Raw genomic sequence first — 23,299 nt, 5'->3', positions numbered from 1 at the left:
ACAGGAGGAGGCACAAACTGTAAATAACAATACAATTTATTTTCCATTTACCTCTTAATACAATCACAGAAAAAATCCTTTTTGAGAATTCATAGTGTGCTAACATATTGAGTGAATTCAGGATTTTAAATTGTGAGTTATGTGTATGATATGATCAAGCACAAATAATGCGCTTTACCAGTAATTAATGGGTAAGAATGATTGTAAAATGTGTGGGCTTTAATTTGAGCGGAGGTAAATGGATCAGTCCAATGTGCGATCTTTACTCAGAAATTATATGTTCGTGGTTATGGTCCCAAATTTTGTCTTGGAAATCAGTTATTAGGTGTGGATAGCATGAGCCTTTTAATGGGCTTTTAATTCAAAAAACTTCTTCAGTGAAATTTTAGAGGCAGAGTCAAACTTTAGTGGCTGTGATTTTCTCATTGTGCACGGTGAGTGGTCTAAATATCCAACTATTGATGCTGGATGTTTCTGAGCAACTACCAGAACAAACCAAAATTTGACCACCATGAATAAGCTCCATTAAAGTTCTTGAATTTTGGCTTGCCAATATTATCTTTCCTATCATTCATGTAAGGTGGACCATAATAGTGCTGTATCAGTTGACACTTGACAGTGAGGCCTGGGTTGATGGTTGATCCTTACGGGAAACAAAAAATTATCAGCACCTGCTTCTTCGGCATCTATGCTAAAGAAGAGCGTATGATTTGTAATGAAACTCCTTGGTTTGAAATGCCTATTGAGATCATTAGCATACAATTTAATAAGGAGCGTTAGTAGTGGTTTGATTATTTTTCTGCTCATAATGATTGGCTAGAGGGGGTGAGTTGTCTTGGATTTCATAAATTGAGAATTCCTTTCAGATTTTTTCCTTTTGCCGATTCAGAAACCTATCAATTTTCATATGCTGTGTAAAGGCATCAAACTAACTGATACCTAAATTTCAAAACCAAATTATCCACCCCTATGAATATTTATAATCACAAACGGCTGAATTACCTATAAAATGCTTACCTTGAATTGTGTGCTAGATGTCCAAACAATATTCCTTTAGAGTTTAGTCTGTTGGAAGGACATCGAATCATTCTCTTTATGCTTTTGGCTGTCTCTTAATCCACTAATTACCCTTTCTTCCCACAATTATAGTTCTTCAATGATCTAATGTTCTATTTTCATTGCCTTCTGTGTATTCAAAGATGCAACCAATATCTCTCCCTGTTTCTTACCCTAATTGATCAAATGATGCCACCTGAATATATCTCATGGCATGACTAGCATTAATGCACATGTGAACGCTTTGAAAAATTTTGTTTCAGCCTTTTGATTTTGATGCCCTTGCTTCTTGTTCAACTATTCCTCGTATCCATATGGATACCATCATTGCCTTGATATAAGATACATGTCGGAGATGGTTTTGATTACTTATTTGCATTCCATTTTGCCATGCTTCATCTATTTCCGTGAGACAAAACAATTTATAAGATACTGAATTCTACTTTATTTGCTTTTGTTAATTCTCTAAAATTTCATTCAACCTTTTGTCAATTATGTTGTACAGGTTGGAGCATTGAGGGAAGTTTCCAATAAGGCCCACAATGCAGAGTTGAAGTTGTTTTTGGAAATAGAGGATGGATTGGTATCTTCTTTACCACATTTTATATGACCTGATTGCTGGCATTTGAATTGAACGTTGAAGGATATTCGTTGTTCCTATTTACCTGCATTTATGTTAATGAATTACAGGGTTTACATCCTGTTCCTCCACCTGAAAAACTGAAGGATGACATACTGCTGTTCTTCAAACTTTATGACCCTGAAAAAGAAGAGCTTCGGTATTTATCTGAATGTATACATTGTTTGTAATTTTCGTTTAATTATGAGTACCGATTCAAGTTGATTTTTGCAATTTTCAGATATGTCGGGAGACTTTTTGTGAAAAGCTACAGCAAACCAATTGAGATCCTAACAAAACTAAATGTATTGGCTGGATTCGCTCCTGATGTAGAGATAGAAATCTTTGAGGTATTTCTGGCGCTATTTTACAGTTTCAGTTTGGACTTACTTTATTTAATCTGTGCTGTTGATCATATGTTTTGCCTTTTGCCATTTAAGAGCATTGAATTATACTTGCATAACTAATGTCGTGGGTTGCAATATCTCTAGGAAATTAAATATGAGCCATCTGTTATGTGTGAACGCCTCGATAAAAGAGCTTCATTTTGCTTTAGTCAGGTATTTTATGTTGTACGTTTGTAGTTTTTTTATTCAATTGGGTTCTTTTTTAAAAAAATTATTGTTTTTATGGCTGTTATTTTGTTACTCTTTCTACCTCCATCTCTCCTCCCTAGATTGAAGATGGGGACATCATTTGCTTCCAAAAACGACCTCTGTCTGAAGTTCAAGAGAACATCAGATTTCCTGAAGTTCCATTATTTTTGGAATATGTGAAGAATCGCCAGGTCAATTTTGTACATTTTAGATGAAAAATTAATAATTGATTGCAACACATGAGGTGGCACAATTTCTGTGCTTTGAATTTTCTCTGTTCTGTGCTATGCAGTTCTTTGTTATAATGATTTTACCTAGTTGTGTGGCTGAAAAGCTACTTCCTGTCCCCTTCCCTTTCTGAAAGAAGTATTTCTTCTTCAATCTGTATTTACTTTTTGCTTGAACTAATTTCATTATATATTTGCCCTTCTACAGGTTGTGCATTTTCGAGCTTTGGAGAGACCCAAGGATGATGATTTTTCCCTGGATTTGTAAGTTTTTTATATGCCATTGTATGGACAGTTGATAATGCAAAATTAGAGTAACATTTTGATTTATTCCTTGAAAGCTTCAGAAATAATTTTTATCATGTTTGGATTAAATCGACAGAGCAAAGAATCACTCGTATGATGATGTTGTGGAAAGGGTGGCCAAGCACCTTGGCTTGGATGACCCATCTAAAATTCGGCTTACTCCTCATAATTGCTACTCTCAGCAACCAAAGCCTAATCCTATCAAATATAGATCAGTGGACCATTTGTTAGACATGCTGGTTCACTACAATCAGGTAGCTCAGCCGTAAACTGTTTTGCCCACTTGTATTTTGTTATGTTTCTTTGTTTTATTTTTTTGAAGGGGGTGGTGGTGTTGGGGATGCTGAGACTGGTTAGACACTTAGACTGGGTGTTTGTGTTATTGTTAATGGATTGATGGTGTTTGATTTCTCGTGATAGAATCTCTGATACACTCTATTATGAAGTGCTGGACATCCCCTCTTCCAGAATTGCAATGTCTGAAAACTCTGAAAGTTGCCTTCCATCATGCAACCAAAGATGAGGTGCTACTATTGCTGTGCTACTTACTGATAATGTCATTTGTATGCTTAAGTTTTATAAAATCATTAAACTTTACTACATTGTCCTTTTCAGGCTTTAATTCTCAATATTAGATTGCCAAACAAAGCACTGTTGGAGATGTCCTCAACGAGATAAAACAAAGGTAACCTGTCAACCATTGCCTTTGCATAAATTTGTTTTTGTAGCAGCATAATATTGATGGGATCTCACGTCTTATGCATCCAATCATAGGTAGAATTGTCTCATCCTAGTGCTGAACTCAGGTTGCTTGAAGTTTTTTATCACAAGATTTACAAGGTAATTCATCTACCCTGATATTGTTTCTTTTCTGGATAGGTTGTCAATTGTTTGCTTTTTTGTACTGTTTGCAGCGACTAGTTTAGACGAAATTGTGTATCTTTATCATACACTAGTCAGGATAGTTTTTAAGGAATATCTTAGATATTAACGAAATTTTTTACAACGATCTGACCCTTGCATGGTTCCTGAAATTCTGTTTAGAAATTCTCCTTGATTTGCATTGGCTTGAATAGATATTCCAGTCTCTAATTTTCTGGAATTTTAATGTCGCGTTGATTTTATTATCTTCTGAATTTCTGTATCCTTCTAATCTATTCCGGGTTCCGCTTTCTTATTTTGCAGATCTTTCCTGTCAATGAGAAAATTGAGAATATAAATGACCAGTACTGGGACATTGCGTGCTGAGGAGGTAAATTCACTTCTCAAGATCTTTAACCACTTTGTTTTTGCACGGTAGCCTGCACGGCTGTGAATCCTATTTTTAACTTTCAAGTTGAAGGCTTAGCCTGCAACATTAAAGATGAGTTTATTCAATATTATTTAGGAGATGAATTATAAGCAATGTCTGATGATGTGTAGGAATAAACAAGCACAACGATTTTGAAAAACCTTCCATCGTGTGTTGTTTGGAGATTACTTGTCTTATTTGCATTTTTTTTTGCTGCTATGGCTAAAGAATTGACATTGTGTTTTTGTTTATTTATATGGTTCGTAATTTCTAAATTTTGTTCTCTTTCAGATTCCAGAAGAAGAAAAGAACCTTGGGGCCAATGACCGGCTGATCCATGTTTACCATATTACAAAGGAGAGTGCGCAGAATCAAGTGGTACTAAAGCAGATCCTGCAGTAATTGCCATATAATGCTGTTTGGTTGTTTCTATACATAATCATCGTTCTCTGACAATAATGATCTGGAGTGATGCTAATATTCAATCTTATGCATGGATGTAGATATTGAACTGTGCAACTATTTAATTACTTTTTTGCCTTGTATGGAACAGCAAGTCACAAATTTTGGGGGAACCATTCTTTCTCGTCATCCACGAAGGTGAAACATTAGAAAATGTTAAAGTACGAATTCAAAAGAGGTTGCAGGTTCCAGATGAGGAGTTTTCTAAGGTATGCCCTATTTTTACATTTGAACTTCAGAGATATTTGTTGAACAATTATATTGATATACGTTCCATTTTTTTTTCTCGAGAATGAGTTCCCTTGGTTTTGCTAAAATACTATTTTTGATCATGGGATTTCTTCCTTCAGTGGAAGTTTGCATTTTTGTCCCTTGGACGCCCAGAATATCTCGAGGATTCTGACATTGTATCCAGTCGTTTTCAGGTAATTTCCTATCCGGGTCTTTGTTGCTTTATTTTCAGTATTTTGTTGTTAGTGAATTATTTACTTTTTCCTAGATGATAAATCAAGACAAATAACTTTCGTTTTCTCTCTTCCGAGAAGAGACATTTATGGCGCTTGGGAGCAGTACCTAGGATTAGAGCACTCAGACACTTCTCCTAAAAGGACTTATGCTGCAAGCCAGGTAATTGAGTCCGACTGCTATATAGGTGATAGATTTTAGCTCATAGTTTTTATATGATTGTCGCTTACCTTTATTTAATTATGATTATGATACAAGGCTATAAACAAAACTATAGAGGAACTTCATATGTTCATTCTGAATTATCTTTAAGTTTTGATTCTTTTGAACTGAATTCTCAGTTTTCCCGTATGATATTGTTAAACTGTTTATATTACCCAGATTATGGTCCGAACCTTATATCATATTTACCCTTGTGACCATCACAGAACCGCCATACATTTGAGAAACCTGTGAAAATATACAATTAAGTGGGAAATGCACCTGAAAATATGCTTACTTTGATATCAAAACAAGAAGGCGAAAATCTTGAAGTGTGGATATTCAAAGGAGGAAACAAGCATAAAGATGCTTGATGATCGTTCTTTCTTCTCATCCCCTAGGGATCAAGGGTTGTTTTCAGTATTATCTTCTCTCACAACTTGAATTGGATGAAGGGCTTCGGTCTTTAGATGTACTTTGATTTTTGCTGATGGGGAGATATTATTCTGCTACTCTATCTTCCAATTTTAACATTGGTTGAAGTACTTTCCTTTGTAAGTTATTTTAGTTATTCTTAGATTTTGATTGATGGGGTTGTATAGTTGCTATAGCTAGGCCTCCATTTAGCGCTTTTCCTTTGTTCGAGTTTCATATCTTTTGTTTTTGATTGTATTTCATGTTTTATAGGGGACGGTATATGATGTACATGAGACGGTTAATCTTGCAAATGAGAAAATATAAAAAGTAGACCCTTTAATGCTTAGTATTTCTCTGCGCGATCTCATATTTATGTAATAGATAGATAGATATCCACTTTCCCTGGTGAGACTGGTAAGGTATTTCTACAGAGTGGCCTTTTGATACCATTAAGACAGTTGATCATTCATGCTATTTTGTAGAACACAACTAACAAGCATGCTTTAATACCATTATACCCTTAAAAAAAATGGACTAAGAGAAATTTTTGCTTATAGTTTGTTTACTAAGATGTGCAAAATGGTTGATACTAAATTCAGAAAGTTATGAAGGATACACAGATGAAATGCCCTTTCATTTATTATTTCTCACGGGCTATATATATATATTTATATGTAAATCAACATTGAATTAATATAAACGACTCGAACATTTTATTGATTTGTACGGTCGTATAGATGTAATTTCGAAGCAGAAAAAAAGAGAGATAATTGCTTAATAGTAAGGCAGTAGACTTTTTATGTCCAAAATTGCACAAAATCTTTTAAATATAATATATTATAATATACATATACATTTTCTCCAAATGCATGCGCCTGTAGCTCAGTGGATAGAGCGTCTGTTTCCTAAGCAGAAAGTCGTAGGTTCGACCCCTACCTGGCGCGTATAGTGTACAGCTTTCTCTCTTGTTTTTTTTTTCCCTTTTACAAAACTAGAAAATAGTCCACGACTCTACATGCAGATCCCTTAAACGCGGTGGTCTTAGTCACTTTTCGTCACTTTGAATTCCAAGAATTCATTAAGAGGAAAATAACGACAAAAAATTGGTATATCAGCTTCATGATCAAGTTATAATTCTTGCCCCATTACATTTTGGTCTCTCCTATTTCGATTTCTTAATTTGTTAATGCATGAAGAGAGGGACCCCAAAAATATATTACATCAAACATACATGATAAATCTTTTCGTCCACGTTAAACATCTCTAGGAGAAAGAGGCATAGAACCATAGGAAACAATAAGACCGATCCAAACTCTGGTTCAATTCAAATATTTGGCGCAGCAGAAACTATGCATAACAATAACTTGAATATATTGTATTTTGCCAAGATGGTCCCGAACTTTTTACATCAGGCAACTTGTTCTTTAATTTGTTGAAAGGAAGAAGTATCTTCCATCGTTTTTCACCTTTGGGAGCTTGGGTTGGGTGATTTACAAACTACAGATGTTGGGTTCGACCACAAGTGGTTAAACCAGCCCATGCACTCAATATGGAATATAAGGTCCATATCACAGCTTAGAAAAGTACTTCATTACAATTTCATCAAACGCACTGCGGGAGCTAGAATCCCAAACCACAACCATGCCATGCGTTTAAAACAACATTTTGAATGGGATGGCAAGGCACAATAATAGCTGCAATTTAACAGCGGCGATCTGAAATCAATCGTCGCGGTAGTGAAGTCGTGAAAGTGTACTCAGAGACGGATCCAGAAATATGAGGTGGGAGGCTTGAACTCAATATGATAAGTTATATATTATTAAAAAAATTACATTACATTGTTCAACGAAGTTGTGCCATATGAGATTTTAAAACATAAAATTCATCAATAATAGAATTTATATCTATAAGTTTAGTTAAATATCGTTCAATATAGAGTGTCCAACAATCGGCAAGAAAGTCATCCTCCATTTTATTGCGAAGTGCCGTTTTCACATGCTCCATTGCTGAAAAAGCTCGCTCAGTAGTGGTAGACACAGGTAATGTCAAAACAAGATGAATCAATCTAGTCAACATAACGTAAACATTTGACCGTCAACTCTCAGTTTATTGCTGACACAACTCAACAAGTGTAGAAAATTTTAAATTCTGCATCACATCAAGTTTATAATGTATCAATTCATCTCCAAAGCAACCATGTCTTGATTTGTGAAATCTACAGGATAAAACTTTGTTGTAAGCTTGCAAATATCATCACTCTTAAATGAGTCAAATGAATTTTTAGGATCTAAAACTGTACTAAGAGAAAGAAGTTCCACCGATGACTCATTAAACCGATTATTTAACTCCATCAAAATGAAATATATTGCTGCATTAAAACATCAAAGTGGTAATGATGCTCTATTGTAATTTGCCTAGAGGAACGCCCAATCTTATATAGACAATCAAAGTCAGGGTCAGGCACATCAATTTCAATTCTTGAGCAAAAAACTTTAACTTCCTGACGAAATTCGTCCCACCCGCATTCTCTAAATTCTTGAAGGCTAGTGAATGAGATTTTCTTTGAAGATTTTGACAAAGAGTATCTGTTGTTCTCATAATTTTATGGATTAAGTGCAAAATAAACACAAATTCAAAGCTTACCATATTTCTGTAAATCCCCCGAACTTCAACCTTAAGCTCTTCCATTTGGAGAATGATCACTGAGAACTTCAAAAACTTTGCAAGCTGCAGTGTACATACCTATCAAGCTTTTTACCGAATCATAGTGAGAACTCTAACGAGTAGCTCATGCTCGTTGCAAATTACCACTCTAGTTTGCACCACTTCCAGAATCACGTTCTCCAATTGACAACATATACTCAATTTCATTTCTTTGTGCAGTATGTAATTCAGCAATGCGCTTAGTACATGAATTGAAAATATTAACAATAATGTCCAAATGAGAAAAGAATTCCCAAATAACACTAACATCCTTAGCTGCAGAAACCAATGTCAGTTGTAAATGATGTGCAAAACAGTGGACATAGTATGCATAGGGACAATCTTTGAGAAATAACGCTCGAAGTCCATTCCACGCTCCACGCATATTGCTAGCACAATCATATCATTGGCCTCTAATTTTCTTAACACGAAGATCATGATGAACAAGAACATTTGATATCTCATTTTCAAATTAATCGAGGTAGTGTCACTAACACTTTTGATGGCAAAAATTTTTTCTATCAAAATCCCATGATTGTTCACAAAGCTCAATATAATGGCCATTTGCTCTCGTTTAGATATATCTCGGGCTTCATCAACAAGAATACAGAAGTATTTATCTCCAACTTCTTCACGAACCATCTGCCGTACTCTATAGGCCATAATATTTAAAATCTCTTCTGAATTTCTGGAATAATATATTGGACATTTTTTGGAACATTCTTAAGCACAACTTCAGCTATTTCTGTATTCATTTTGCAAAAGTCTTAAGCAATTCAAGAAAATTTCCACAATTAGATGAAGATAGAGATTCATCGTTACCTTTAAACGCACAGCCAACGAACAGCTTCAATTGAGGTGCTCAAAAGCATACGATTTTTCTCTTTCTCCTCTTTAGATTGTGCATGCATCACTTTATCAATATGTTGCGAGGGCCTCATCAGATTTTCAGCCATTCTCTCACATATAGTATGAAGCGAAAAAGCTGCAGAACCAATATGGGCAAAAAAAACACATGTTTTTCTTTGGTTTACCCTTTTCCAATTGTCAAATCCTTCATTGACCAACGCCGAGATATTAGATGAATTAACATCATTCAGGAAAAGAAAATAATAGAAACAATATGTCTTAATTGTTGAAGGCGAATACTCCAACCAATAAATTTTCTGAAACCATTTTTTTCTGAAAACGTCGATTCTGGCCTCCAAATTTTGTACTTGGATACTCCAACATATCTGGTTGATAATGCCTCATATTTAGATATGAACGTCTTATCTCATCTCGTACATTAACATGATATTCACATATCTGTTTTCTTTTTCCGGATCTCGTTCAATACAAGTATGACTGATGATCGTCTCTAGGAGATGAACATGAAGGAATTTGGATATTGGGAAATGAAAGACTTTCACTGGATTGATGTTGCATTGTAAGGACTGCAGGAATTGAAGTATCTTTTCTAGCTTGACGATATATCTTCTCAAAGAAAGAGGATATCAATGTTTCTCCGTTCTTTGCAGCAGATTAATGTTCCATTTTGAAATAGTTCAAGTTATAATCATAAACACGTAATAAAATAATTATCAAATAATAAACAAGTAATAGTCAATCAATGACTCAAGAACAAACAATCAAGACTCAAGAATCAATTGCTCATAAACAAATATTCAAGCAATAACCAATTAATGACTCATCAAATTGATATGTGAGTCATTTTCACATAAGTTTTCGTGTTAGTAAAAATGGTTCCTACTTCTTTATTTACCTAAAAAATGTATTCCACAAAAAAAAAAAATTCGATGCAAGCTATTTACCTCAAAAAATTTATTCCACAAAACAGATGTATTCAGTCCATCAGGGTCCGTGGGAGCAATTATATGATGAGAAATTAAGAATGGAGCTAACGCTTGATATTTCAATATCAAACCAAAAAAAAAGGTAACTAAATATTTTTAGGACATGATTTGATCTCGACAGGCATTCAACATGGAGTGATGATTGCAAAGTGCAAGGATCAGTGATGCTAGTTCTTTCAGGCTCCGTGTTTTTTTGTAAAACACATCTCATTTTCAGGACCCAATTGCCAATCGAATATTGTTTTCCAGGTAAAGTCTCAAAGAACTTTCACACAGGTTATAACAATTGCAACTAAATGCACCTGATGGACCGAATCTTAGGAAGAACAAGCAATTATGTATTTATATGCCGTGCCACTGTCATCAACTAATTACACACACCAACATGCAAGAACACACAGTGGTGGAAAAAGCTGAAGCAAGAAGAGTAATAGTTACGATTTGAGTCTCGAGATGACATGCCTTGAATTATTCATCCCTCTTCTACCTGAAAAATCAGCAAAGAAATTATCGCAAGCTATTGCAAGAAAAACCAATGGAATTAGAAATGAAAAACGATGAGAGATGAAGAAATATCGCAACGGTGAGACAACAAAAACGAATCCCAAGTTTCGTGAAGACTGCGTGAAAAAGTTAATGTTTACAAGAAAATTAGGAGAAGCTAATGTGGCTAAATTTGGTCTCATCCATGTAAATGGGCTGGGATGAACTAGGACATTGGTGGGTGGGAATTATAACTTGAGTAAAAAAAAAAAAATGGACTGGGCTACAGCCCAGTATAACCCTCAAATGCATTTGTCTCTGAGTGTACTGGACTTTCCCGAGAGATAGCCGACAAGGTGATGGCAGAAAGCCAACTCTAGTTGTCCCAAAATGAAGTGTTACTTGAGTCATACGAAGGCTTGTAGAACACGAGAAGATTCCAAATTCATGCCTGCAGGAAACAGTGTGGTTCGCAAAGGCATTCAATGGCATGCAACAGCTTTCTCCGTGGGCCAACAGCATCTGCACCCATATCTTTAAGCTTTTTCATGTTAAGTTTTGCCAGATGAAATTTTCCAACACATCTCCCATGAAAAATAGTAATAAATCTGCCGAGCCCAAGGGACACTAGCCAATTTTCCAATCCTCCAGCCTTTTTCAGTTTTTTCCCGAGATACGATGCTCTCATCCTTTGATTCAGTAACACTCTACTTAAATCATACATCATGAAGCCTCTGCTCACTTTTGTGGCAGTACAAAATCCAATATTTGAGTCTTCTCCAAACCTATGAAGTGGTGAATCGTCTAAGGAAATTCTCTGTGATGGAGTTGGTGGCTTTTGGGGTGTTAAAGTGGGTTCAGGAGGATGAACTGTTTCTGTAGATGGAGTGGTATGCTTGGGTGATAATGTAATGGATTTTTCAGTTTGACGAACTAATTGTTTCGGGGAAGGGGTCAATGATGGGCATTGTGACTGGGAATTTGTTTTTCTGGGAATTTCTTGTAGCTGACCCTCCCCTGCAATAGGAAACGTGGACTGCATCTTAATAGGTAATGCTGGGATTATAATTGTGACTCGCTGTTTCTTAACCAGTGTCCAATCACCGGGATCAAGTGGATCAACTTCAGAGACACCTTGGATTTTCTTATTCTTGCCAACACCAAAGGGAACATGTCTTTGTTTTGGCTTCACCATTTGTTCTGGACCTGCATACATTGAACCATGTCAGGAAACAATTTCCACTTGGAGAATAAGAAATCATAACTGAAAGTATTCAAGTCTAAGAAATCATAACTGAAAATATTCAAGTCACTTGGAGAATAAGAAATCACAACTGAAAGTATTCAAGTCGACTAGTAATAAAGGCTTTAAGGTTTGTTGTGTTAAGTGGTGAGCGTAGTGACCACCGCATTTTTAATGATGAAGAAATTGTTGTCGTCCAATATTATTTTGGCCCAAGTTGTATAATTTTTATCCAATTTATACACAACCTTTGATGCTCCGAATGTTGGGTCATAAATCCCAAACTTATTAGTTTCTCCATAAATTTATTGTGAAGCGGTAGTGGACGTAATAATGTCCACCCCTTAAGCAGTCAATATTCACAACTGCCTATTCTGGACGACACTTACTCAACAATAAATATTTGATGCATGAACCTTAATCTTGTATATAATGTAAAAATCAGCCATATAATCAACACAAACCTGATGACAGCCCTTCCCAACTTAACACTCCCCTTGATTCTCAATGAGAGCATCATTATTATATCATGAACCCACAAGTAGAGTTCAAAATCAAAATTAGCCTTTTAAGCGGAGGAACCTCCAAAGATTGTTATTTGCTCCACAGCAGCTTGTGTAGCCGATGTAAAATGTAATGTATGTGCAATGTTAAGAAATTTTGCTCATGAAAACTACATATAAAACAAGTTTAAGTCATACATTCAAAATGTAAGGGTTTAAAAAAAAGTACATGTTTTCTTTCACAAAAACATCATAGACCATAAACAAAACAACAGTTCTAACAGCATCAAACGAGAAATGATACCGAATACAGTCTACATCAAAAGTTCAAAACCAACCATAAATTCTGGGGACCGGACAACAGAAAATCACTCAAAAACTATACAATTCAGTACAGCAGACATCAAATCTACATCGAAGAGGTAACAGCGAACCGCGTAGCCTCTTATTTAATCATGTTCAAACGCCCGCTAAGCCAAAATTATTGTAGAATCACGTTCCAACCTGCTTTCCAACAGTGGAATGGGGGCAAAAAATGGAATTTCTTTGACTTACATTCATCTGAGACTCCAATCACAACAACATAAATAAAATGAAAATCAGAGCCAGAAAATTTGGTCCACAATCTGATCGCATCTCGTACCAAAACTGGAAAATTCAAATCAAGAGAAGAGTATCACAAATGATGGAGCTGGTCATGCTCGGAAACTCCAATAAACATCGATCAAGTTTCCAATTGTACAACAATAATATCACAATTAACAAGCAACCCAAACATTTCATTCCACAAAACTCATGATTTTGTTAATATACACAAATAAAACCTGATTATTTTCGTCCTGGATTATCGAACAAAATCGAAACCCTCGTGATTCGAGTCGGTTGTGAGGTTTGATTTCTTCACGGTTTCTGCGTGGTTACGGGTTGACCCATATTTATCTCAGCAGGCTATTTGACTTCAATCAAATTGTAGAGTCAAGTCCAAGGAACAAGACGGGTCCTTTTGTCCAGTCAAAAAAGACGGGTCCTTTTGTTTTTGAGTAAGTATCATGTGAGACCGTCTCACGGATCATAATATGTGAGACGGGTCAATCCTACCCATATTCACAATAAAAAGTAATACTTTTAGCATAGAATGTAATACTTTTTCATGGGTGATCCATATAAGAGATCTGTCTCACAAATACGACTCGTGAGACCGTCTCACATAAGTTTTTGCCTTTGTTTTTTGAGTATGTATTCTCCGAGGAGTGAGTCTCATGTGAGACCGTCTCACGAGTCATAATCCGTGAGACGGGTCAACCCTACCCATATTCACAATTAAAAGTGATACTCTTAGCATAAAAAGTAATACTTTTTCATGGGTGACCCAAATAAGATATCCGTCTTACAAATACGACCCGTGAGACCGTCTCATACAAGTTTTTGCCTTCTCCGAGATAGCGTCCCGAAACTTTATTTATAAAATAATTCAACTCTATCGATATTTATAATAAAAAATAATATTTTTAACATAAAAAATAATATTTTTTTATGGATGATACAAATAAAGGATCTATCTCACAAAATACTATTCATGAAACTGTCTCATTGATGTTTTTTTTGTTTGTTATTCGAAAGACGTTTTTTACTGATGATTTATGTATTTTATTATTATTGTCAAAAAATAAAATATACATGACTCAGATCAATTTTGACAACATAAAAAAAAAAAAATACAATAAAAATGATGCAAAACACAAATTTCCTTTTAATTTGTGTCGCTAGATAAAATTCTAGAAAAATTGCAAAAATCCCTATTTGTTAACCTTGAATTTGACACTATGTAAGAATAAATATTTTACACCCCAAAAATTGATTTTCTTAAATAACAATCACTTGTCATAAATCTTATATACTATATATTAATTTGAGTCTAACAAAGAGAAATTAGTGTGATGATAATTCTTTTTCAATCCCTAAAATATATTTTTTTCCAATGACAATTACAATTTAGTAATTTTTTTTGGAAAAAACTCTGGAAAAATTAAATTTGATTTTCATTTTACAAATTTAATTTCTAAATTTTCAACAACTAAAGGAAAAAAATGATTACACTAACTTGTAAAGCATGAGTTGGTAAAACTTGGGGTGACGTGAGAAGATCATCGAGAACGTGTGAAACATATTATTTTATTGAAATATCGTGGAGATATGCTCAAAGGTTAGTATATGCAGTTCTCTACCTACTTATATAATCTCTTAATTTACCATATGTCTGTTTCCAATTCATGGTAACTTTTATAAATTAAACTATACAAAATAAAACGATAAAAATCCAATAAAAAACTCAGGTCGCATCGCACGTGTACGAGAATATGCAGTCACGTGACTATTTCATCACGTACATTACATGCAAAAACAATCCCTCTTATATTCTCATCTATATCGTCCGTCCGAGAATTCGGACGTTACTTCTCCCACTTCGTACCCGTACCCCTTCCCCTCCTCAATCATCTCCCTCCATTTACAGACAGAATAAAAAAACAATCAAATCGAAGCCCATCAAAATCTTTTCCGAAATTTCGGTTTGAAATCTGACATTTGGATTTAAATTTTCTTGAGAAATTTATGTTAAATAATCCGCAAGCATGAAATTCGGGGAAACGTCTACGGAGTATTTGCAGGCGCATAAGGAGAGGTTTATTGAGGAATATAATCGACTCACGTTGAGTACAAAAGGCTTAAAAAGGTTCTCAAAAGTTGCAGGAGATGCCTGGATCTCAAGGATTCTTCTGAAAATAATGGAAAAGACGATGCTTTGTCTCCGTGTTGTCAACACGAGTCTTGCCCATGTTAGTAATCTCTCGATTTTGCTTATTTAACTGTTAATATGTTTTATGTTTTTATGCTTTTGTGTGTAGATGCATCATGCATGCAGACTTGGGTTTTGAGTTTATTTGCTGGTTTCATTTCATTCATGTCACCTAAAGTGCAAACAAAAATAAAATCGAACACTACATTTTATGTGTTTGGCTCGTCTCCGAGCTAGAATTGCTCGAACTTGATCGTCGGGCTATATTGCAATCAAATTGAAGTACTCAACCTCATGAAACTTTTGCATATTTGAAAATATCATTTATAATGTTGAAGCTGTCAATCTACTGCAACAAAATAATGGAGGTTTGAAAATAAATTCAAGCAATATACTTCAGCTAGGCTCAAGTTCGATAATTTAAAAAATAATGAATAAGGCTTTAGGTAGCTTGAAAAACTCAAGCATTTAGATCTGTTTGCGTTCCCATGCCACCAGGTACCAATAGTTAATCACATTTTTGGAGTTCAGTTTTTTGTTATCAATTCATTAAATATGAAGAACAAACATGACTTGACTTGGTTATTTTATTTAGCTAATGACCAATGTTGAACTTCCTTTTGATGACCCACATGTTTGAATATTGGCTCGATCGAGCTTGTTTCAGTAAGTTAGGGAGTGAATGAATGAATGCTTAAGCAATAAATTGATTTAGCCCAGTTATACTTGTATCGAGTCGAGCTCATTTGAGTGCAGTCTAGAAGCTTGATAAGATGTTTTATCCAACATTGAAAACTGTGTGAATGCATTCACTGCTGGAACCCTGTTTATGTGGGATTACATTTTTTGGTTGGGAAAGAGAGATTGTGAATTTTTTCTGATACTGAATGTTTTCCCAATGAATATTCATCTTGATAATATATATGAAAGCATAGTTACTACAAGCTCCCAAGATTTGAGCGTAGGCTCAAAGCCACAAAGGTTGGAGAGGCTCAATCATTGTGCCTTGACATAGGCCAAGGTTCAGTCCTTTGAATAAGTGTCCACCTTACTAGTGATGAACCAACCCTGGTATGCTTTAGAGGTTCGAAGTACTTTTCCAGCGCATTTTAAATGTAGGAATGGTAAATCTAAGGTGAAGTAAAAGATAATTGTCAGTCCATTTTGTAAATAGACTTGTGGGTACAATTCAAAAAACGTAGAGATGCTATCAGATTGTTTCTGCATTTTTTCTAGTTTTTGGTGTCCTAATGACTTTTGTGTAGGTGCACAGTTCTGATAAATGGCAGGAAATTCAAATCTAAAATGCGGTCAGAACACATGGAGATTCTACAATCACCGTGGTTGATAGAACTTGGGGCTTTCTTTATTAAGCTTAGCCAATCAAACAACGGAAATTAAGCTTGATGAAGTACTCAATCCATTCTCTTCTTCCGATCCTGTTATGATGTTGACACTTCCAGACAAATTAAATATATTTCAATAGAATATTTCTTGCACTACAATTCCATTGATTTTACAATGCACTCAACTTTTTTAAGTTGATGCTCTCAAAATCTCTTTTCTAACTCATGCCGTGGAGTATTTTTTTCACATGACCATGCATCAGGTTCATCTTTTTTATTTTCTACTCTGAAATACTAGGCTTCAGTTGAAAAGCTTGCTCCAAGTTTTGAGTAGTAAAACGGCTCATTCTTTCTCATGTGCTTTCAAAGATCCATAAGTTCATCCAAATAGAATTTTGATAAATATTTGTGTTCTTCACGCCATAGATTTTGCAGTTTGATGGAAATCATCTTCCCGCTGTGCAGTCTCGCAGGCGCGGACCCGGACTCGGGGCATGACACTAACCCTCTTGGTGCATAAAGGTCTGGGCTCTTGCATCTTTGTTCTTGTTCTCCTTATGCTATTTTCTTTTGGATGTTGTCAACGCGGCTTCATCTTCTGGACGATATATCTTACTGCATCTTTCTTCAACGATATCCCAAAGTTCATGGGACACGAACAACGTCTGCATCAGGACACTCCATAGTCCATATCTTGACCAACAAAGATCGGTACACCTTGTTGGGAATAATTGAAGGCAAGCTCGCTGTTACATGTTGGCACCATATTCGTATACTTACTGGAATCCCTGATACCAAATTTATGTTGGGTGTTGGAATATATAAAAGAATAATTGATATATTTGGAGGCTAGAATATATCAAAAAACGCAATATATGTCAATAGAATTCCTGCATTACAATTCTATCTTAATTTACAACGCAATCTTGATTGCCAAATATTTCGAAGAACAGAGACTGTTTTAAAAAAAAGGCAGATGTTATTTTTTCTCCACCAATCCTTAGTTTTTGACATCTTTAGGATTTTGAATCCTTCGTTGTAATAACATAAATTTTCATTTAAATCCAGAGTTGATATGATATTTGGGGTAACATTTTGGCTTCAATCCCCTTTTTTCCCTTTTGAAGGAAAAAGCGAAATTTAAGTTACTTAAATATTAAACTATTCATCGTGTATTGATATTAAAAAATTTATCGTTTAAATACTGTAAAATAATTGAGTATGTCTCTTGTGATGTTTCACGAATCTTTATCTGTGAGACGAGTCAACCCTACTGATATCCACTAAAAATTAATATTTTTTATGGATAACCCAGACAAGATATCGGTCTCAAAAAATACGATCCGTGAGACCGTCTCACACAAGTTTTTATCTAGATAACTAATAGTAAGTAAAAAACTAAACAATTCGACCACCTATTGTATTATAGGTAAGAGAATCTATAAAAATAGGCCGTGAGATCGAAAAGCTAAATGATTAGTGTATTAAACAAATAAACTGAACTTTAATTAAGATGTTATAGAAAAAAATGGTGTGAAAATAATGATACTTAGAGACAACGATATTAATTTGCACATGTTGAATTTGACTTTTCTAGTCCTGTAATGATGTGCCTGTGGTTAAACTAATAACATTTATAATTTTTTCTCTTTTGGAGATCGATTATTATATTTCTAACAATTTTTTTTTCAATAATTGTATTTTTTGCATCAATGAGAATCGAACTTAATTAAAAAATATATAATCAATGATAACAATACAAATTAAATATTTTAAACTAGAATAGGTCTCATATGAGATCGTCTCACGGATCCTAATCTGTGAGACGGATCAACCCTATCGATATTCACAATAAAAAGTAATACTATTAGCATAAAAAATAATATTTTTTTATGGATAACCCAAATAAAAGATCCGTCTCATAAATATGACTCGTGAGACTGATTTCATGATTCAATAGTTCACGAGAGACAATTCATCATTGCCGCCAACATGTACGGATACAATTTGATTATTTTCTGGAGAAACTTCGTTGGATTTTGTGCATGTCAATGACTTCGTTGGTCAAAATGGCGTGACGAAGGAAATATCAAGTGCTGCTACTCTATGAACTAAAATAGAAAAGTTATTATAATGATTCCTCACGTATTAGGTCAATAATTTATGTGAGAGAACTTGCGGTGTTATATTTTTTTTGGAATTTCGTATTTGATAAAAAAAATGAAATTTGGGTATTGCTTCAATTGAAATTAAAAGACGATCGATCGAGCTGTCTCATATGTATAGATATATTGTTGCTAAATATACGTGTGCGCAACATTTAATTTTAATATAAGTAAATTATTTCTAAAAATTATTATTTAAAAAAAATTAAAGTTCGATCAAAGTACGGGTGCTGCTTTTTTCATCGGGGTGGACAGTGTACAATTTCTTTTGCAAAAGAAATTGGGGGAATATTTCACTCTACTTCATGGACACTGTCCCATGAGAAGATTAAAATTTTAATTTTACCCACATATATGCGGGGGTCTATCAATTCATATGCAGGGTCCACCAAATTTTTTAAAATCAACGGTCCAGATCTTGTGATGGCACTGCCCCACAGATAGCATCGACACTACCGAAATTGAGCCATCTCGGGTTGTTTAGGGTTGGCCGTTCTCCACGAATCAGAGGTCCACCCGACATGACTCATGGCTGTCCAGTGCGTAAAGTGATGGAAAAAAGGGTGGTGCGTGCTTTTGATCACTCGGGCCACTTTGTCCCAAATTATTTCCAGGCAGAAATGGCTGAAATACCCTTCGTTCGTCCACGTGGAGGGATGTGATTGGTGGATCGGACGAATTTAATTAAAAGTAGTCATCCATAGCTCACTGTGCATGGTTTCTAAAGATGAAAAAGGCAATGGCTTTCGTGACAACTGTTTCAACCACCCGTAATTAAAATAAATAAATAAATAATTCGTTGAAAATTTTGCACTTCTATTGTTAGCAATCATCTCAAATCCACATACAAGTTTTAATTATACCCTCACTTTCCAATTTAATCTCGACTTTTGGCTAATCATACACTAATTGGAATCATTAAAATAAAGTGAGTAAGTTTTAATTGACCAAAGGATCAATCAGTCATAAGAACTTATAACATATCAGAAGATTAAAATAAAAGTAACGCTAAGAAAACAGTAAAATGACCGAATAATTCGTATCTTAAAATAAAAGAGCGAATTTGTAATCGTGAGAAGAGGTGATCACATTCATCACTAATATGAATAATAATATTTTTGACATAAAAAATAATATTTTTCATGAAATAAGTTGGATCGAACATCTATGTCACAAAATTGACAGATCTTCTCAACAAAAGTAAATAAAAAAAGCAATCTTCTTATCAATCTTGTTCCCCAGCATATGCTTCCACTAGTCATTCTCACCCAAAACTCATCCTTCTCGTCAGCCTCTCTCTCTTCCTTTATCCCAAAACATGTAAACCTCTCATATTAGAACCAAAATTCAAGATTTTGATCCAAAAATGAAAGGAATAATAATCAGAAAACTGAAATCTCTCGCCGTTCCCACTTGGAAGCCAGGCCTAGCTCAACAAACAAGCACTCCAATTCAGGTATTTCAAGACTCCATTAATGCTACAGAACTCGACAAACTCAAAGATTCTGAGCTGTACGAGGATGTTACGGAAGAAGAAACGGCTTCATGTCCCAAAATATGCGTCCATGAAAAAATAGACCAAAATCCCACCAAATTTATTGTAGTTCCAATGCAAGAAAGTCAAGAAATAGAGGGCAATTCGTCTAACTCCGTTCCACCACCTTGTTCGAACCCGAAATCCAATCAAGAAAGTCACCTAAACCCCGAAACAGTCGAGTGCAACATCAGCTCCCCATTGACAGGAAACAAATCAGTCATACTTTACACAACAAGCCTCAGAGGAATCCGGAAAACGTTCGAGGATTGCAGCACGATCCGGTTTCTTCTACAAAGTTTTCGGATTGTTTACTACGAAAGAGATGTCTCCATGCACTTGGAATACAGAGAAGAGCTTTGGAAAATCCTAGGTTGTAGAGTTATCCCACCTAAACTTTTCATCAGAGGGAAATGCATTGGAGGAGCTGACGAAGTTGTGGGATTGCATGAAAAGGGAATGCTGATAAATCTAGTGGAAGGGATACCTTTGAACCGTTCGAATTATCCTTGCAAAGGGTGCGGTGGGATTCATTTCGTTCTGTGTTCTAGGTGCAACGGAAGCCGGAAAGTGACGTCGGAGGGACAAAATGAAGGATTACCAATCCGGTGCCAGAGTTGTAACGAGAATGGATTGATCAAGTGCATGTTTTGTAGCTAGTTGTAGGAAAAAAAATGTTGGCTCACTTAATGTTGAATAATAACCTAAATAGTTAGGTTATTTGGAATCATCGACGTTATAATTCGGAGTCTAATTTTATCCTTTTTTTAGAGTTTAGTTAAATAGTAGCCAAATTTGTTAACTGAAATTTAAGATTCCTAATAAACAATATCTTTTGTATGATTTAGTGTTTTCAAAGAAAAAATGACAAGAAAACCACTCAATTGAATTATGATCACCAAACTTTGACTAATATAAAGAATTAGACTACAATATAAAAGAAATCAACTTACAATATCAAAATTGTAAGATACGTTGTTCGACGGATGCAAGTGTATGTTACAATACTAGGATAAGATGTAAATATGTGTTTTATCAGAATTATGTGTTATACCAAATGTTACAACATTTGGAACAAAATGCAGTGGAATATTAAGGATTGTAACACAAATTCAATTTAAATAAATAGATGGACAAGAATAAATTTGCACAAGTATTCAGGGCAAAAATTAATAACTATAAAAACCACAACGTTCACACGAAAACAATATCAATAGTGATTATGACTAAAATCAATTTTCTCAACATATTGAGAAAATAAAATGCTTTCTAAAATACCCAACAAAACTAAAACGTAAAACAAGAAAGCAAAACGTGAGCCAAAAACTGGAGCAACAAAAACGATCTTCAGCCAACTTCATCACGGATGTTGTCTGCAGATGTCTCCAACACTCAAGGTAACATGAAATATCTCCACTCTTCAAAACTTCACGTCTCTGAAAGAATGTTTTCTGCTACAGAGATTTCAATGAGCACGAGCGTGAGTATGTGATAAATCCTTATCCCGTCTGACTATGCTTCCTCCTTTTAATCTTCGAATTCCTCAATAATCAAATCTATAAGATAATGAAGGTTAAAATTTGGTTAGTAAATAAATTCCTCAAAGACAAAATCTCAATAAATATTTTATACAATCAAATATACAAAGAAAGATAATATTAAGAAAATTATTTAAGATAAGAAATTAAATCTATTAAATATAAAAAATAATATTTCCCTTCAAAAATTACAAAATTTTTTGTATGTATCTTGGGAAGACGTGGAAACAAAATACATCCAGCTAGTTGTATATTAAGATCAATTTCTTCAATTATTATTAGAACCAATCGTCTCAGAAAATTTCAGTCATTTCTGCACTCAATATTCTCATAAACCATGAATCACATCAACTGATTTCGTCAGCGTTTCACCAATATGCTCTTCTCTTTTCTTGCTTTCTGCAAGTGAATCAAAAATATATATATCATTAGTTACACATATACACACGCACTAATTCGTTTCATTTTGGAGTTGAATTGATTCTTACATAAAAATGTAGTAATTATATTAAATATATTTATCACTTTCTTGTGATAGTTTGTTACTTGTTTTCTGAAAATTTATAACTAGTTTACGAAATAATTTGGCAAAAAAAAAAATGAATTATTAATTGGAGAACAAGTTTTTTTTTTTTTTAGGAAATCTCTCTCGTTTAACACGATTAATGAATTAATTTGGATATTAATTCTGAATTAATTAGTCTATCATTGCCTAGTGTTGTAAACCTAATTTGGTTGGCATCAATAATTGATCGATTCCCATCCATATGTAATCGCAATTGTAAGTGTCAATATTGTAATATTTTAAATACACACAAACTTCTGTCATTATATTGTCTCATGTTTTAATTTTTTAAGATGGATCTTCGAATTGACCTTATTCATGAAATATTATTTTTTATATATTAAAAATATTACAATTCACTGTTGGTAAGAAACAGGTCGATTCGTCTCATAGATATAGATACGTGAGATCGTCTCACATGATACTTATTCAAATAAATATAGAAAACAATTTTAAAAAAAATGGCTTGAGTGCTAAGATTTTCTTTTGGTTGGAAGTGGCTTACAATGTACACATAAATCCTACGATCGAATTAAATATAAGATTATATATATAATATCCAGTACAATTTGAGACAGTTGTAGTATTATTTCTATTAGCATCCCGATACACGCATGGCATGTTTCTACGATGGTTTTTTGTGAAAAAGATTTTTTGGAGTTAGAATTAATTTTTACATAAATATTCAGCAATTAAATTAAATATATTTATCATTTTCTTGGGTTAGTTTGTTATTTTTTCTGAGAATTTGTCATTGGTTTATGAATAATTTGGCAAAAAAATAATTATTAATTGGAGAAAATGAAATAAAGGGTTATATTATTGAGAAAAAGACCCGCCTTCACGATAAATTTATCGTCTTGAGCCCACAGAAAAGATATTATTTTAAGGGGGAAAAAAACGATAGGTGGGGGAAGGAAGTCATGGGA

The 23,299-nt window shown here is 34.4% G+C and overlaps 3 protein-coding genes and 1 non-coding gene across 6 annotated transcripts; 3 read left to right on the top strand and 1 right to left on the bottom strand.

Annotated features, from left to right (window-relative positions):
* Positions 1-34: 34 nt before the first annotated feature.
* LOC140842657 (ubiquitin C-terminal hydrolase 13-like) lies at positions 35-3,088 on the top strand. Its single transcript, XM_073210708.1, has 8 exons — positions 35-703; positions 1,562-1,639; positions 1,747-1,835; positions 1,917-2,025; positions 2,167-2,235; positions 2,352-2,462; positions 2,707-2,762; positions 2,881-3,088. The coding sequence occupies exons 1-8, from the start codon at positions 689-691 to the stop codon at positions 3,071-3,073; spliced, it is 720 nt and encodes a 239-aa protein (XP_073066809.1). The 5' UTR covers positions 35-688; the 3' UTR covers positions 3,074-3,088.
* Positions 3,089-3,562: 474 nt separating this feature from the next.
* Positions 3,563-5,986, top strand: LOC140842658 (ubiquitin C-terminal hydrolase 12-like). Its single transcript, XM_073210709.1, has 7 exons — positions 3,563-3,644; positions 3,990-4,056; positions 4,387-4,473; positions 4,649-4,766; positions 4,908-4,982; positions 5,098-5,184; positions 5,451-5,986. Exons 3-7 carry the CDS (start codon positions 4,433-4,435, stop codon positions 5,490-5,492), a joined length of 363 nt encoding a protein of 120 aa, XP_073066810.1. The 5' UTR covers positions 3,563-3,644; positions 3,990-4,056; positions 4,387-4,432; the 3' UTR covers positions 5,493-5,986.
* Positions 5,987-6,511: 525 nt separating this feature from the next.
* Positions 6,512-6,584, top strand: TRNAR-CCU (transfer RNA arginine (anticodon CCU)). The gene has a single exon. It is a non-coding gene; the product is annotated as a tRNA-Arg (tRNA).
* Positions 6,585-7,188: 604 nt separating this feature from the next.
* On the bottom strand, positions 7,189-13,398 carry LOC140842656 (uncharacterized). Of its 3 annotated transcripts, XM_073210707.1 has the most exons (5): positions 13,253-13,385; positions 12,814-12,932; positions 11,134-11,888; positions 10,638-10,686; positions 7,189-7,855 (listed from the first exon to the last, which is right to left on the bottom strand). In XM_073210707.1, the coding sequence occupies exons 2-4, from the start codon at positions 12,830-12,832 to the stop codon at positions 10,672-10,674; spliced, it is 789 nt and encodes a 262-aa protein (XP_073066808.1). In that variant the 5' UTR covers positions 12,833-12,932; positions 13,253-13,385; the 3' UTR covers positions 7,189-7,855; positions 10,638-10,671. The 3 variants fall into 3 exon arrangements, 1 of the variants encoding a protein (XP_073066808.1); XR_012120463.1 differs by lacking the exon at positions 12,814-12,932 and having other exon boundaries at positions 7,189-9,088; positions 9,166-10,686; positions 13,253-13,398; XR_012120464.1 differs by lacking the exons at positions 12,814-12,932; positions 13,253-13,385 and adding an exon at positions 13,072-13,246 and having other exon boundaries at positions 7,189-9,088; positions 9,166-10,686.
* Between the last annotated feature and the right edge of the window lie 9,901 nt (positions 13,399-23,299).

Source organism: Primulina eburnea, chromosome 10 (genome assembly GCF_022965805.1).
Source record: "Primulina eburnea isolate SZY01 chromosome 10, ASM2296580v1, whole genome shotgun sequence".
Taxonomy (NCBI): Eukaryota; Viridiplantae; Streptophyta; class Magnoliopsida; order Lamiales; family Gesneriaceae; genus Primulina; species Primulina eburnea.
This window is presented reverse-complemented; position numbering and strand designations above follow the sequence as displayed.

Bases quoted from the DNA above. Each gene is read 5' to 3' on its own strand.
- LOC140842657 (XM_073210708.1), top strand. The intron at 1,836-1,916 runs GTATTTATCTGA...TGCAATTTTCAG, and splicing joins CCTGAAAAAGAAGAGCTTCG to ATATGTCGGGAGACTTTTTG. The intron at 2,236-2,351 runs GTATTTTATGTT...TCTCCTCCCTAG, and splicing joins CTTCATTTTGCTTTAGTCAG to ATTGAAGATGGGGACATCAT.
- LOC140842658 (XM_073210709.1), top strand. From the start codon at position 4,433: ATGTTTACCATATTACAAAGGAGAGTGCGCAGAATCAAGTG. The intron at 4,474-4,648 runs GTACTAAAGCAG...TGTATGGAACAG, and splicing joins AGAGTGCGCAGAATCAAGTG to CAAGTCACAAATTTTGGGGG. The intron at 4,767-4,907 runs GTATGCCCTATT...TTCTTCCTTCAG, and splicing joins CAGATGAGGAGTTTTCTAAG to TGGAAGTTTGCATTTTTGTC.